At 37.1% G+C, this 16,163-nt stretch overlaps 1 protein-coding gene and 1 pseudogene across 1 annotated transcript in view; one reads left to right on the top strand and one right to left on the bottom strand.

Moving 5' to 3' along the window:
• The window catches only part of stk39 (serine threonine kinase 39), a 32,263-nt gene extending 16,546 nt beyond the window's left edge, over positions 1 to 15,717 (top strand). The window contains exons 15-18 of the mRNA XM_037686425.1: positions 9,072 to 9,124; positions 9,283 to 9,351; positions 10,401 to 10,465; positions 15,386 to 15,717. Of these exons, the coding sequence (XP_037542353.1) occupies positions 9,072 to 9,124; positions 9,283 to 9,351; positions 10,401 to 10,465; positions 15,386 to 15,460 (262 nt within the window). The 3' untranslated portion in view covers positions 15,461 to 15,717. The remainder of the gene's footprint in view (positions 1 to 9,071; positions 9,125 to 9,282; positions 9,352 to 10,400; positions 10,466 to 15,385) is intronic.
• On the bottom strand, positions 1,507 to 1,610 carry LOC119419806 (annotated as a pseudogene).
• Positions 15,718 to 16,163: the final 446 nt, after the last annotated feature.

The raw sequence follows: 16,163 nt of genomic DNA, 5'->3' as shown, positions 1-16,163 counted from the left end.
TTGGATTCACAAACCAAATTGCACTGAGTGCTGTGTATACTGGTGTGAACACACCCATTCAGTTCAGCCAGCATGAGCAATTTGCACTCTTTCTGCCTCTGATTGCAGCAGAACAGAGCTGTCCTTAATGGACGGTCTGTTATGACTGTCCATCCCAAACACAGCGAGGGTAAAAGTGAAAGAGAGAAAAAGGGAAAAAACGTGTTCTCACAAGTTTTAACAGATGAAGGGCGGAAAAACAAAAGAGAAGGTGTAATTATCCCACAAAATAATTTTCAGTCCTGCTACGCTGTAGATGTGAAGCACTACCAAATAATCATGCTTTTATATTATAATGCTAAATGTGCAACAGCAACAATAGGATTTTATGCCATTTGGTGATTTAATTAGAAATACAAAAGTATATGACTTATTGAAAGAAAGAATGAGTTAGACAAGGGGTGTGTTTTTGAGAATCTGATGCTTTGTTGAAATAAATATGGACAGATTTGTCTCTAAAGTCATGCATAAAACCTCGTTTAAATGTGGGCAAACTGCACCAGTGCAGAGGGATGCTGTGAGGTCGACGAGCAGATTTTGAGTCGACTATTTGTGATTCACAATTTAATTTGACTTGCAGCACAGCAATGTTCTTTCTGCAAGACTGCTGTTTATTAAAATATTTTCACGACAACGTGATTATACATAATTATGGGTGTCAATATCCTACAGTCATGAAACAACAAAGTTTAGTGGCACTATTTAAAATGGGGGACTTTAGAGATCAATAGTCAATTAGCCTGGTTGGACTGTACGTCGGAGCATATCTCATTTAATGCCAACTCTCACACATTTTAAAAAGCCTCGGAGTGGAAACACACAGAACAAACACCCATTTATGAATTTTTGGACGGCTGGGAGTTTAAATTGGTTGCTGAGCATACTCTTGTTAGAGCAGAGATCTGAAGGTCTCTCTCTGCCCAATGCAGAAAATTTATTTTATTCAACAACAAAACATGTGTTTATTAAAAATAAAAAAAAAACAACAACAAAAAAAAGGTATTTTTCAGACTATAAGGCACACTTAAAATAATTTAATTTTCTAAAAAATCGACAGTGAGCCTTATAATCCGGTGCACCTTATACGGTAAAAAACAACAGGCGGCAGCTAACTGTGATTAAGGTATATGGCGTTAGCCTTAGTACCACGGGATTAGTTTTACCCAGGGACCACATGCTATTTGTAATAATTACGGATAGTTTGTGTTGTTAATCCCGTGCGAATCGGCCATGTCAGTAATTTGTAAAGTGAAAATTCCCCCGCAACTTACCTACTATATTTTGCTGAACTCCTGTGATAATAACCAATCCAATGCGAACAGGCATCTCTGTGATTTGGACAGAAATGCACAGGATCCGATATGTAATTAGACGTTTTTGTTTTAAGCAAAATCATTTTGAAAAAATATAGAACAAGGCTATTTTAAATGAACGCGCCTTGTTCGATTCGGCTTTTTTTCTTCTCTTGCACCGGTCCTGGAGATACTGCAATACCAGGTCGATGCATGGAGTAGATGGAGCAAACCCAAAAAGCAAATCCATCTCCCTGTTCCAAAAATCAATTTAATATATGGTCCCTGGGTAGGGGGCGGCTTTTATGCTGCTACTTCCTTCACCGCAGATGACAGCAGGTGCGAAGACGCACGACGAGCTGACCCATCCATCCACCCGCTTCTTCCTTTTCGGGTAGCAGGATCGCTGGTGCCCATGTCCAGCCATCAGTGTGCGAGAGGCCGGAGACACACTGGACAGGTCGCAAGTCTATTTCAACCAGCGGGTCAGCGGACGCACGGACGCTCACATGCACGGCCGGTGACAGCTGTCCATCTGAGCTTAACGTGGCTTTTTTTTTTTAACCTCTTAAACCGGTCGGACCTACCTCCTCCTCAACAAGTAGATTAACACAATTTTATATTTTGCATTCTTTAGTTTTCTTTGAGCTGTTTTGTAAATCCACATCAAAACCCGAAACCGGCCCGGGCCGCACATTAATGGACCGGCTCGGTCGTGACAACGCAGCGCGTTAACATCATATCCGGAAGATGTCTGTAAATTTCAGCTAAATCTCAGACTTTGGTTATCCCGTGTGAATGCGCCACATAAAAAGCAGACGTTGAGGAGTAATTTATTTGTTACACGTGGTCCTTGGGTAAAACTAATCCCGTGTGAATAGGGCTATTGACAACAAAATGTGTAATACTTTATTTTCATCTCTGTCCTTCAGTTCGTGCAGAGAATCTGTTTGCAGCTCAGAATAGATGTTTATTAGCAGTTTAATACAACATAAGCTTTTATTGTTGCAGTTTCTATATGCAAGTATATTAATCTAATTTCTACAAATAAATTACCTTATTGTTGCCGTTTCTGGAAGGACTATTCCATCAGAGCTACAACCGTGTGTTGGAAACCTATTTAGATTTAGGTTTGAAAGCCTAATGAGAATATTTTTCTAAGAAAAGCTTTTTTATCTTTCTAGCTCTCCATTGTTCTTCAAATTATTCATATAGATTTTGCATTTTACACTAAAAGAAGACATCCAAACATACTTGATTTATTTATTACCGTTTTGCAAATTAAACAAGATCTTTTGAAAAAGGAGCGGCTGACCAGTTTAAAGCTGTTTTTCACAGCCTTTATATTGAGTGCATTTGGTGTCAGTTTGAGGTTACGGACTGTTTGAAAATAGTGTTGTTGTGTTTTTATTGAAAAATGTGGGAGAATTTGGTCTTCCTGCTCTGTTGACGAGTTTTGGCTTTTATATTTTAAAGCGAATCGGCACAGAAGGTTTTAGAAGATAAAAGACTGAACACGCTGTCTTTGACTGAGCTCCGGTGTTGTCGCAGCAGCGTACGAGACATTTCTAAATTTCCTTTTTACAGGATCAGGCTGCATGCGAGGCAGCAAACATGAGGAAGGGTGTAAAATAATAGCTTTGTGTGGATTTTATAAAGTAAAGCTATAATACAATTTGATTTAAAGTTTTATTTTTGACATCCATCTCTAACAAAAAAAAAAAAAAAGTGAACATTCTGATAAACCATGTATCTTGGCTGCCTTAAACCACACAAACACCCTAAAATCTGTAAAACGCGTAGTTGGTAAAGCAATGCAACTATCTGCAAATCATTTAATCCGAAACTTAATCGATCATCAGAAAGCATAATTAATCCGAGTTGGAAATTCTTCAGCAAAACCAAAGATTCTCAGAGAGAAGAGAAACTGTTGGTCTTGTTAAAGTGTTGCCATAATTGTGTTGTACAACTAAACAAACTACGTTTTTCCTCATTTTAAAGCAGCACGGCTTCACGGTAAAAGCCTTCATGTTCCACACCAGCATGCTGACAAGTCACAGCCAGTAAAATCTTTTATTTTGTTAAAGTAAAACAAACAAAAAAAGACGTGAAACCTTTGATCAGCTTTAATCCGTTCACTTTCAGAACCTCGGTGCTCTCTCTCTCCTTTATTCCTGCTTATCGAGGGGTTCCAAAAAAGCAAAGCAAAGAGGCAGTGACGGTAAAAATGAACCTGAACCGTTAAAAAAAAAAAAAAAAAAAAAAGAAGTCGTAATAAACAGAATTTTAAGCCTACATACAAAAACAAACACAAAGTAGGACTTTATGGTGAAAATACTTGACATTTTGAAAGTGTTTGATGGTTTTAGAAAGGGGAGAGCCTAAAAGTGCATTTGAGCAAAATAAATAAAATAAACATTTAATTGGTTTCCTTTCTCAGCGGAGAGGGAAGCTGCAGCTGATTAGCTCGAGTTTATGGTAATATGATCGTCTCAGAAGCAGAGAGGGAGAAATCAGCAGCAGTACGATTAGTTTATGTTCAACATTTGGCTCGGGACTGGCAGAGCTTTTTCTGAAGGCATCAAGAACTCTGGAGAGCATCAGCAGATGAGAAAGAAAAGTCGAAAGACGTGAGGTCAAATCATCTTCGAATGAAAAGGACGTAAACCAGTTGAGCCACAAAGTCGTATTTCCTTGTATTTTTCTGTTATTGCCATGAAAAGCAGCTGAGCATGCATTTGTGCCTGAAGGTGCATGCACATGTCTGTTAGCACAATATCTCATGAACTATTGAATGGATTTGAATGAAATTCACAGAAAGTAATCACTAGATGTACCTCTACAACTGCTTAACGTTTGGAGTTAATTCACTTCAAGATGGACGCTACAGCTAATTAACCTTAGCAAACACAAACTTGAGAATAACTCAGTCAGTTTTACAGATATTTATTTAGAATTTGGTGTGATAAAAGCTGGAAGTCACCTCTATCACACAGTCGGAGCGCTAACAGATCATGTTATGTTATCTTTCTCACAGCTGGAAATATGCCTTTCTTTCAGGTATGCTAGCTGCCTTGGCCAATTTAGTTTTTATAGGAGCTACAAATCATTTAGACGGAAAGACTAATGTGTTGTCTTGCACAATTGTGAGAATGTTTTTTTACAAATTTTTTTTTTGACACCCCTAAAAAAATTGTGAGCTGGATTAAAAGATAAGATTTCCTGTCTTAAAATTAACAGTTTAAACTTAGGCTGTAATATCAAAAGTATTTTTAATGTTTTTTTCCCCAGCAAAATACTTGTATAAATATATTCCCATAATGCTAGAATAAATTTCTGAGGCCGAGCTGACAAAGGATTCCTGTTTGTTTGAGCCTTATTTATTTATTATATTTATATTTTCTTATCTGAAAACTTACATTGGGTTCTTTTGTTTGCTACTCAGACACTTAGAAATTATATTTCTTAATTTTTCCTCTATTTTTTTTTCTTGTTTGATTGTTCTTAATGTCGATAATTTTAACCACAGACTTTTCTTTATTCCAAGAAAATGGAATTATTTATTTATTTTATTTACATCCTGACTCTGTAGCGTTATACAGTCCTCACATACAAAAGCAGCTCACAGTGTTAAACTATATGAATTAGTGTTATGGATACAATTCGTCCTTTTTTTCCCCCTCAGTAAAGTCAGGGATCATCAAGTATGTTTGTCTGCGTTTAGCTCATCCATGATCCAAACAGAACACAGCATTTGGACACATTTTGTTTGTTCAGTGTTTATGATCATCTAATAAAATCATGACAACTTTTCAGCTTTGGCAGTAAACAACCAGCTTCCTTCTGCTACGAAATGACATGTTTTTTTTTATTTTTTATTTGTTTGTTTTGGGTGACAAAATGCCTAAAAGAAACATATTTATTTAGACTCCCACTGTCTAAATAAATCAAAACCCTAAACATATTATAAAGTGTTGCATGTAAAGAAATATATAGATGTGTTTTTTGGATATGTCACTAGTTGTGTGCGTGTTGAGTTGACTTATGGGTTTAATCTCTTAGAAAATATGGATTGTGGGCTTGTGGAGTGATTTATTCACCTGGACTGGAATGAAGCAGATTAATCTTCTCCCAGGAGTTGTTTTGGGTTGTAACATTATCTGATTCTGCCTGTAAAAAAATAAATTCTCCCTCAACACAAACATATTTTCAGCACCGTTTTCTCCAGCATGGTGCATGTATAAAGTCCAGTTATTACAGAGAGGACAATCCTGACTTGGTTTCCTTTCACATTCTGTAATTCTACAGGACAGATTTCCCTCACATCACCAATGACAGAAACATTAAAGTGACAGTTCAGCTCTTCTGAAGCGGGGTTCTCTGGAAACATTATTGTTGCATCTGTTAGCTCTTTGAATGACAGTTTCATTCTGATAGCATTGATTAGTTAATTATGCAAAAGTGTTTTTTTTTCTTCTAAATAAATCTTTACATTTCCACATTATACTTTTTTCTTTCCTTTATTTTAATTTTATATAGAATTATTTGATTGTTTGCAAGTGCAAAAAACAGCTGCAGCAACTGGCTATAGCACTTAAGCTGCAGCCTGCAGGAATATTGCAATGTTTTTGTTGGACCACCTTCCAAAACCAAAGTTACAAAGTGCTTCACATCAATTGAAACACAATAAAAAAGGATAGAAACAAATGATTGTAAAATAAGCATAAACTTAAGGAACGAGAGAAACGGAAGCACTAAAACAATGCAACAGCCTTAATCTAATGTAAAAATCAGAGCTAAAACTGAAGTGTTGGCTACAAAATCATTTTGAAAAGAGGTAGGCTTTTAGTTGTGATGTAGTTCTGTCAGAGAGCTCACCATCCTGACTTCTAGAGGAAGACTGGTTCATAGTCTGGGACCCTGGAGATCCGGATCAGAAGACCTCAGGGAATTAGAAGGACAGTATGGAGTTGAGAGTTCACTGATGTAAGCAGGATTGTGCAATGCTTTGTAAACCAAAAGAAGACGTTTCAATAGAATCCTGAATTTTTCAGGAAACCCGTGTGGAGAGTTGAGCATATATTGATACGAGAGTGAAAAGAGTTCTTGAGTTTTGGACTAGCTGTAAACAAGAAAGGGCGTCTTAGTTTAAACAGGGATAGAGGGACTTACATTTGTGTAGATGGAACGCATTGTTTCTCATTTGGATATCTTGGTCGACTCGCATCTCTCGTTTAAGCTCCACGTGGAAAAAAGTTAAACTAGGTTTCTTTTTCAGAAATGGATCCTGTCTAACTCTGAATGCTAGGAAACGCCTTGTAACTGTGACATTCCTTCCCTCCATTAACTACGGTGATATTATTTACATGAACGCTCCTACAAGCACTCTGCAGATGTTGGATGTTGTCTATCATACCATACCATACCATACCATACCATACCATACCAATTTATTTATAGAGCACTTAAAAACAGCAACAAGGCCAACCAAAGTGCTGTACAAATGAAAACAAACATGCACAGCGGACAGAAAAACATAAAATAAATATACAGATACAAATAGCAGCAGAAGCTAACTAAAATGGCCAACAGTGTAGAGTACAGACCGGACCAAAACAAATCACACCGTGTTAAAGGCAAGAGAATAAAAGTGGGTCTTCAAGTGAGACTTAAAGACTGAGAGTGTGGGAGCCTGCCGGACACTCAGTGGCAACTCATTCCACAGTCGTGGACCTGCAACAGAGAAAGCCCTGTCACCTCTGAGCTCATGGTGCACTAAGATTCATAACTGGCTGTAACTACTGTACCCACCATTGCGTCCTGTATTCTCTGGTTAACTGGACATCATTAACTTCATGCAGACTCTCTCACTGGTACATTTTCATCTTTAAATCACTTCTTGGTCTGTTGCCTTCATACATCTCCTCCTACATGTCACTGCGTGAGTGCAGCTACAGCGTGCGCTCTCAGGACATTATTGCATGCAGTGTTCCCTCGGTGAGGACTGAACTAGGTAAAAGGGCCGTCTCGTACTCCGCTCCTGTTTCCTGGAATATCTTGTAAAAAGATCTGACGCTCTCGACCTTGACCTCTCTATGTGGCTTCAAACATTTGCTAAGTTCCTGGCACCAATGCAGACATGTTCCTGTTTTTAGTTTTCTACACCGCCTTACACGCTAGCTGTTTTTTTCTTGTTGCATCTTCTTTTAAATGCCATTTTATTTTCACTTGTTATTCTCAATTGTGCGCATCCTTTATCATAGTCTATTGTTGTCTTTGTTGTCCACTGTTGTCATCACTTTTTGTTTAAATATCCAGGTCTCTCTTGTAAATGAGTCCCTGAGGCTCAATGGGATTAACCTGTATAAATAAAGGTTGAATGAAAAATTGTAGAAAAGAAAACGGAGGGCGTATTTTATTTTATCTATAGTTTTAAAGTGGAAGTCACTTCACTGAACTACTGACTGTTAAGTTGATGGCAGTTTAAAGGATTATAAAATAACATAAACGCTAAAAATATCTGAGATTGCATTCATTTTGAAATAGAAGCGATCTTCTTTAATCTTGGTCCCACAGGAACTAGTCATTAGCTCATCAGTCCGGTCAGAATTAAAATATCAACAGGTAAGATATTAATTGTTCATAACCTTTCCACAGAACTCAAAAGATCTGAATGATTCCTTTAAGTTTCCACCTTTTATAATCGCTAGATGACAACTTGACGAGATATTCTCATTGACTGCTTAAACACTTTCTTTTTTAAGTGCTGTTATCCTTTAATGGAAAATAAAATAACTTTAATTAAATGTGTTTATCATCATGATGAAAAGTCAATGGCCTAACATATTTAGCTTTATTCACTGCACCTTTAGCTGCACGAGCTGTGACTTGAACTCTTATTTCTAAGACATTAATGTGGATTGTGGCGAAGCTTTTCACTCATTTCTTCTGTTGCCCTCACAACAGCGAGCCCAGCTGTACGCTTGCTGTTTTGTCTCAACCCTCATCTTCTCTGCACAGAAAAAACAAAGTTTTCTAAGCAGCAGCGAGTACACAGACAAGATTAATGACTACCATGTGAACGTGGTGATACACTTAGCTGTAAAAGAGACAAATGTATTTCTCAGAAGTCGGTAAAGCCCAAAACAAAGGAGAGAGGTGAGAAAATACATTTTTCAGGTGAGCAAAAACATGACTCCAGTTACGATGCCCGTCTCTGACTGAGGTAAAATGCACATCCTGAAGATAAACTATGACTAATCATGATTATTAATGGTGGCGTTTGTTGTTTAAGTGGTGCAATTCTTCAGGCGGTGTATAAAGTTTGAATGTTCCCCTTAATCGAAAAACTTTTCAGAGCGCTGATTTGCTGTTGGGAATGATTGATAGGCGAGCACACAACCTTACCAGTTAAAATAAACAAAGAAATGAAGAAGAAGGTGAAATATAAAGCTTTTATGGCCATGGAATAAATGGTTTGAAGTGTTTTGAAAATATTTGAAAGATGCCTGATAGGCAGATGACGTCGGAATCAGTGATGGATTATCTGCGTGTCAGACTGACGGCTGTGAAACATTCCAGCTCTTCTTATGATGTGCGTAAATCCCACGTGTGCTTTCTGCTTCACATTACTCCCATCTTTTTAAGTTATAGGCATCTTTTCCCCAACCTTCTGCTGCCGTTCTTAAAACGAAGCTGCTGTCAAGTTCCAGCTTTGCACTTACCTGTCTTCTCTTTCAGGAACTCCAAAAAGGAGCTAAACGACATCCGGTTTGAGTTCACCCCGGGCCGAGGTAAGCTGTTCCCTTTGTGCTAACATCTTCTGACTCCATCAGTCCTTGTATGTAATGGGTAATGTCAGTGTGCTCTGGCAGCGTCCAAGTCTGTTTGTAACACAATTTTCTTTAGGAGGAATATCACAGGTTCAATCTTTCTGTTATTCTCCCACAAGATACTGCTGATGGCGTCTCCCAGGAGCTCTTCTCAGCTGGGCTGGTCAACGGACTTGATGTTGCTATTGGTAATGTTACACCTCTTTATTTTCACAATAGGTCAGCCTATTTATATGGAACACCCAAATGCTCAAAATTAAATAAATACAACATTACAGAATGAGAAAAAAAAATTGTATTCTTTTATTTCATAATTGTGTGTTTCATGATAGCTTATTTATTTCATAATGACTGTTTTCAGCAGAATGACTTCAGCTGTCGATCATCGTCAGTGGGTTGGATCTGCACGCCCACTGGCTGAGCCTTCACATCTGCTGTTATTGCTAGTATCACTCAGCCCCCTGTGAATAGCAAGCGGCCATCAGGGTGCTAATGATCTGTTGTTAGGCTGATGGTCCTCCTTGATCATGTGAACAGCTAGTTTTGAATGTCAACAACAAATTGGTTGATCCACTAGGACATATGTGTCAAACTCAAGGCCCGGGGCCAAATGTGGCCCTCGTTGACATCTTATCTGGCCCCCAAGATGATATGTGGAATGTAAAATACTTCTATCTCTTGCATTTTTTCAGGAATCTTTCATTATGATGTCTAAAGCGCAACAGAGAACATCAAATGAGACCAATCAAACTCTTGCTCAGGAACCTGTGATCAAGAAAAGATGTCGAGTTATCTGATTTGAGTTAATGTAGTTTCTGAAATTGGCCCTTAGTTTGACAAAGGTTTTGATTTTGGCTCGATTTTGTAAGTTACTTTGACACTTCTGCACTAGGAGAAGGTGCTATTTATAAGGCCGAGCTGAATACAGCTCCTCAGACTGAAGGTCTTTCGGACTCGCTGTTTTAGTTCTTTGAATTGAACAAGATTAACACGTAAAAACGTAACGTAAAATTTCATAATGCTTTATTTATTTATTTATTTAATTTTGAGCATTTTGATGTTCCATATATTTACAATAAAACACAATTATTTGCAAAGACGGATAGATTTTACAAGTAAAGTCCAAAGCATCTGTACAGATTACAGAGATTATACAACACTAGCCTCTTCAGAAATGTTATTTTTATGTAGTTTGAACTTGTTTGAAATCATCTGAACACATTCTTCTTTGCTGCAGTTGCTGCTAACCTGCAAAAGATTGTGGATGACCCAATTACCTACAAAGTATTGACCTTTAAGCTGGTGAGTTTCCAGATGATTGACGGTTGACGGCAGCTCACTTAGGTTTTTGTCGTGCCCGACTGAGTCCAGCCGGTAACAGCCTGTTGATGCATATGGTGTGGTGAGAAATGTAGCAGCAGGAGTTAATAAAAATGCCCCAAACAAAACAAATAGCTTCAATATGAAAGGGCTTCTGTTGCCAGGGGTTTTCTGTTTGTAACACAAAGAAAAAAATAATCGAAATAAAGGAGAGCTGACTGCAATTTAATCTAGTCTTAACTATTTTTGCTGCATCCGTTCTGAATTAGATTCTCAACATTAAGTGGGCTTTGACGGTTTAGGATTAAAAAAACTTCAAGCATGCAAGTTGTTCTAAAAGAAAAGAAGGATAAAATGAAGCCATTGCTTTTGAATTGCTAACTCAAATTTAAGTCCCTTATCAATTAGAAATTTTGTAGAAATGTATGATAAAAAGCAATTCATGTCAGAAAACTCACACAAACTCAAAATAGACTCTGTTCTGAAGGAATACATGACCTGCTGGATATTTTAACAGCTATGCAAAGAATTTGCATAACCGATACTCAAACATGCTGGATAATTATCTTAAATGGACACATGACTGAATAGAATATCAAAGTTCATGTTCAATAATCCAGGTAAAAAAAACAACAAAGTTCAGTCAGGTCACCTGGACGGTTTCTTTCTTTTCTTTTCCTTGAGCCGTTTCGTCCTTCATCCAAAGGAATTCATCAGTCCGAGGAGCCACAACAAACTCAGTCCCACAATCAACTGGTTGGTCCACTATGGGAGTTTGCTGTGGCTCCTCAGACTGAAGAAGTCCTTTGGATGAAGGACGAAACGTCTCAACAAAAAAGAAACTGTCCACATGTCTTGACTGAACTTTGTTGGACCTAATAGAACAGTTTGGTTTCATTGTTTATTTGGTTTCTATTCACCCAGTTTTTAGACTTATGTTTAAACTAATATTTTTTTAAACATTGAAGAGATGGCAAGGTTTTAGCATTACAATAAATATAAAAAACGACATATGATTTGAACCCCATATTTTAAAAACTGGCATGGATAAAATATTGATTCAATTCTTATAATGTGCATCCAGTTCTCAGGTTCATATTTATTGTTTCTCCAGTCATAAAAACGCCCCAGAGGCAGCAAAAGCTTTGATATAAATTACTACCTTTTGTTGCATCAAGAGTCCCATTGTTAAATCAGGTCATGTCATTTAATCCAGTTCAGTATTGATTTTTTTTTTTTTTCTGATCACGTTGAGCTCAGGTAATAAATCTGCACAGTAAACACACGACCTGCACAGCTTAGCACAAGGAGAAAACAGGTTAACAGCTTTGTGTTTTGTGGCTTCTTTAAAAAGTTTGCATGGTGTCCAATAAAGTAGCCGTCCTTGGGTTTTTATCTTTATGATGTACTGGAGGTCAAACACAATTTTCAGGTAATACCAGAAATATTTTACTTCCTGCTGCTCCTTGTTAAATTTTTTATGAACTCGGCAGGTTGTTTATGTGTTTGCGCTTTCCACAGCTCATGTGTGAAGCACCGGTTTTGCACAGCACGACTAACTAAATGTTGCGAAGACAATAAAAAAGTTACTTTGGGCTGTTTGATTTGTTGGAATGTAAAAACGTGGATTAAAACGAGGAAATTCTGCTAGATCTGAATGTAAAACAGCTAGTTGTCAGTTCACCGTGTCTGTGGGGATTCAGAGTGACCGCCGACTTAACCATGTCATGTCGATATTAGAGCCTTGATTTTAAAGCTGAATCACCGAGGACGGCGCTAAATCCACACTGAAGCTCAGCTCTGCCATTGTAAGTGGAGAGTTACGAGACCAGTGCCATAAAACCCTGGAAGAGAGAATAATTATCCTCACAAGGGGGACAGTTCATAACACTTTATGTATACAATTTATGGAGTGGGATGGCACATTGGCAGCTTTACGATTAAAGTGAAGAAGAGATCACTGTGAGTTCACTGGAACTGACTTTTTTGATTTCACTGACCCCTCGTTGATTGGACACAGCTTTCAGACGTGTATTTCCCAGATAACCTCTGAACGGATGGAGCCCCATAACCCATTTATTTAAAAAAAATCATTCAAGACACCTGAATAAATACTGGGCCTGGACAGGTCTGAATCTTGATGATTTGAGGCACTGGAAGGAGCGTTCACCCAATAAGAGTTTTTAGATGATGTTTGATGTAAACACCATTTTTTTTTAAATTCTAGGTCAATATGTATTTTTCATTTAGCAGAATATGAAAATAGTTGCTTAACCTAAAAACATTTTAAAACCCCTAAAACATCTCATACAGTTAGAAATATATATAAAAAAACACTTTCTTGCTTAAAACATGCCACAGTGAGCTGGTTGGTAATTGATAAAGTGTGCACTAGAATAACCTTCGTTCCATTAAACTTGGTGGCCAATTAATGGTTTTTTCTCCAATTAGAAGTAAAATAAACATAATGTCTTGTCAGACGGGGCTGTTTAGGTTACACCCATTAATCATTGGGGACTGCCATGCAAATGCATGGCAGGCACCTATTTTATTCTACACCTCGGAAGAGTGTCTACATTTCTATCTCCGTTAATGTGCCCCGAACCACAATATCTACCCCCACAAAAGTTATATCAAAATGACTGGCTCGGCCCCGTGATGTGTGCTATTACTTTTATTGGCATTTCGAGTTACAATGGCGACGTATATTGCGAACAAAGACGCAATATTTCACCAACTCCAGGAACTAGTTGGTGACTGCCCACTTATTATTCTACACCTGGAAAGTGTTTCTTTTTCAACTTTAATACGGCCCGAAACGCAACGTGGACCCCCACAAAAGTTATATCAAAACGACCGGCCCGGCTCCGGGAAGTGTGCCATTACTTTTATTGGCATTTGCAGTTATCATGGCGACATATTTTGCTAACAAAGATGCCAAATTTACCATAGGAAATGAATAGGAGAAAACTAGTCACAGAAACTGAGTAACATATGGAGCCATTTTGGTTCAACGTGCAAGGAAGGCAGTGCATTATGCAATGCATGGAAGGCACCTATTATTACCTATTATCACCTATTATTATTATTATTAATTAGTAATGTTAATAATTATCTGTTTTAATATCAATAACTATTAATATTAATAAGTAATATTTAAAATTAATACTAATTATTGGTGTGGATATTATCAATATTTATTATTAATTATTAACATTTTATAAATTAACTATATATAATTAATACTATTAATAATGAGTATTATTGTTAATATTAATAATCATTCATATTAATATTTATTATTAATAATAATTTAATTATAAATAGGCAGTCCCCATCGAAGTTTCTCCAGGAACTTTCTAGTTTTATTTAAAGCTCTGATCCTGTTCCAAGAGTAAATCAGTCAAATATTTAAAGAGAAACAACAAATTCACCAACAGTTGTAAAAGTCACTTGTTGCTACTGTCAGATTTGATAATAATGTGGGCCATACGGTGCAAACGTTTGAATTATTTTCGTTTTCTTATTTTTCTTCCAATGAGCAAAACTTTGTAATTTTACGAAGTAGGTCAATAGTTCTCAAACCTTTCCGAAGGTCTTTCAAAATGATTCATTAGACTTCGGCTGCTTTTCACTAATCGTTTGGCTACTTGTACCTGAACATGACTGCGTGCTGTGCAAAAAGGTTTCAGGACAACAAATGAATAAAAATCTAAAGCTAAAACAATTAAGGTTATCTAAAATTCTTTAAGAAATAAACCAAATGATTCAAATTATGATATGTTAATTATTTTCTAAGTTATCTGTTGTTAACACAATACTGCTTCGATATTTGGGTTTAGGAGCCTTTTTTATGCCTGAATGATGTACAGTATAGGTCAGAGCTTTTCAAACAAACAAAATAAAATAAATTCCCATTAAATTGGTCTGGTACTGGACTGAAAATGAGCGAAAAGAAAAAAAAACTTTTAAGATGTTTAAATCACCTGGAGGAGTATTGATCAAATCACCTAAAGAATCACAAAAAAGTTATATCACGTCATCTGGGCAGTTTCTTTTTGGAAGAAACGTTTCGTCTTTCATCCGAAAGACTTCATCAGTCTGAGTTCTGCCAACAAGCTCTGTGATATTAAATAGCACCGTGTTTCAAACCAGTCTGCTGTGGAATTACCAGAAACTGGCTTTACACATGCAAAATGGAGGACCATCAGTCTAAAACATTCGATCATCAGTGCAAAACAATTTTTAGTTTTTTAAAAATTTATTTATTAATTTAGTCATTCATTTAAAAGAAACAAAAATAAAGCAAATTCATCAAAAAGAAAAAAAAAAAACATTGAATGAAAAGGGTGTAGAAAGAAGAAGAAAATTCTTTATATCTGCCCCTTTTAAAAAATATATCATTACTATACAATATATATAAAGCTTTGACATTCAAAAACTCTTTGACTTTATACAGTAATGCAATTGATTTTGCTATTTTTATTAAGTATTTTACATGAGGTTTCCATGTCAGCTTCTCATCAATAACGACACCACAAAAAAAAATCAAATGTTATAGGCGAAATGGCCGTAAATTGCAATGTTTTTATTTTTTGTGATTTATTTACCTGGATGATTGAGCGTACTTACTCTTTTTTTGTCACCTAAAGAATATTTAGCTTTTTGGACGTGAAACATCAAACTTTAGGAGTGATTTAAAATGTATGCACCTTTTTATAAAATAGAAATAACAGCATGCATGAATTATCATTTATACGTAGCATTAATAGAAACAAGAGCCTCAAAAGAAACTACAGTAAAATAACTATTTACTCAAATTGTAGACACATTTGAACATTTTCCACCCAGATTGCTTCATGGTGCCGGTAAAAAGAACGGACTGATTCTTTCTTTGTGCAGGCTTCCAGCTGTGATGACACGGAGACTCCAGATGAGGTGAAGTTGATCGGCTTTGCACAGCTCAGTGTTTGCTGATGCTTCATGCATGAAGCAGGTGAGACAGATGAGACAGGTCAGGGCAGACAGACCGAGGAACACGCCACATCCACCTCCTGCAATATCTGCCTCCAACACCTTCCCCTGAAAGCACCTCCTCCTTCCCCCACTCCTTTTTACCTTCCCCGAGGCCGAACTCTGCTGACTACACCTCCTTAGCGTCGACTTTTCGTCTCGCTGTCCCTCGACCTTTTACCTTAACATTCCAGCGTGCAGACCAGGATCAGGACACAGCCCAGGAACCAAAAGATGTACTCAGGTGGTGAAGGGAGGGGATTAACATGTAGCTTTGAATGTTTGGTTTATTTATTTTGTTTAACATCACATTACTGCTGCGTTCAGCAGAGTTCTCATTATTTATTAAAATGAGAAGACGTATTTATGTTCTGGTTTTTTTTTTCCCCCTCTCACTCCGTTTTGTTGCCACTATGAAAACAAATGTACTTTTGACTCGCATCTCACAAACCCACTCATCCGTGATGTTTCCCTGGGGTCTGTCAGAATGTAAGTTTTAGTTAACTTGTGAGGAGAAGCACATTTTTTAAAATATAAACCATAATGAATGTCTTAAAAGACTATAAATTGTTTTGTGTCATGTCCCTGTTTGACATGAAGAACTGAAGCATTTGGTTGAGAAATAAACGAGACCTGAATGCTACTGTGTATAATTTGCTGCTCTCGA

The sequence above is a fragment of the Nematolebias whitei genome, chromosome 13 (genome assembly GCF_014905685.2).
Source record: "Nematolebias whitei isolate Nwh7 chromosome 13, NemWhi1, whole genome shotgun sequence".
NCBI lineage: Eukaryota > Metazoa > Chordata > Actinopteri > Cyprinodontiformes > Rivulidae > Nematolebias > Nematolebias whitei.
This window is presented reverse-complemented; position numbering and strand designations above follow the sequence as displayed.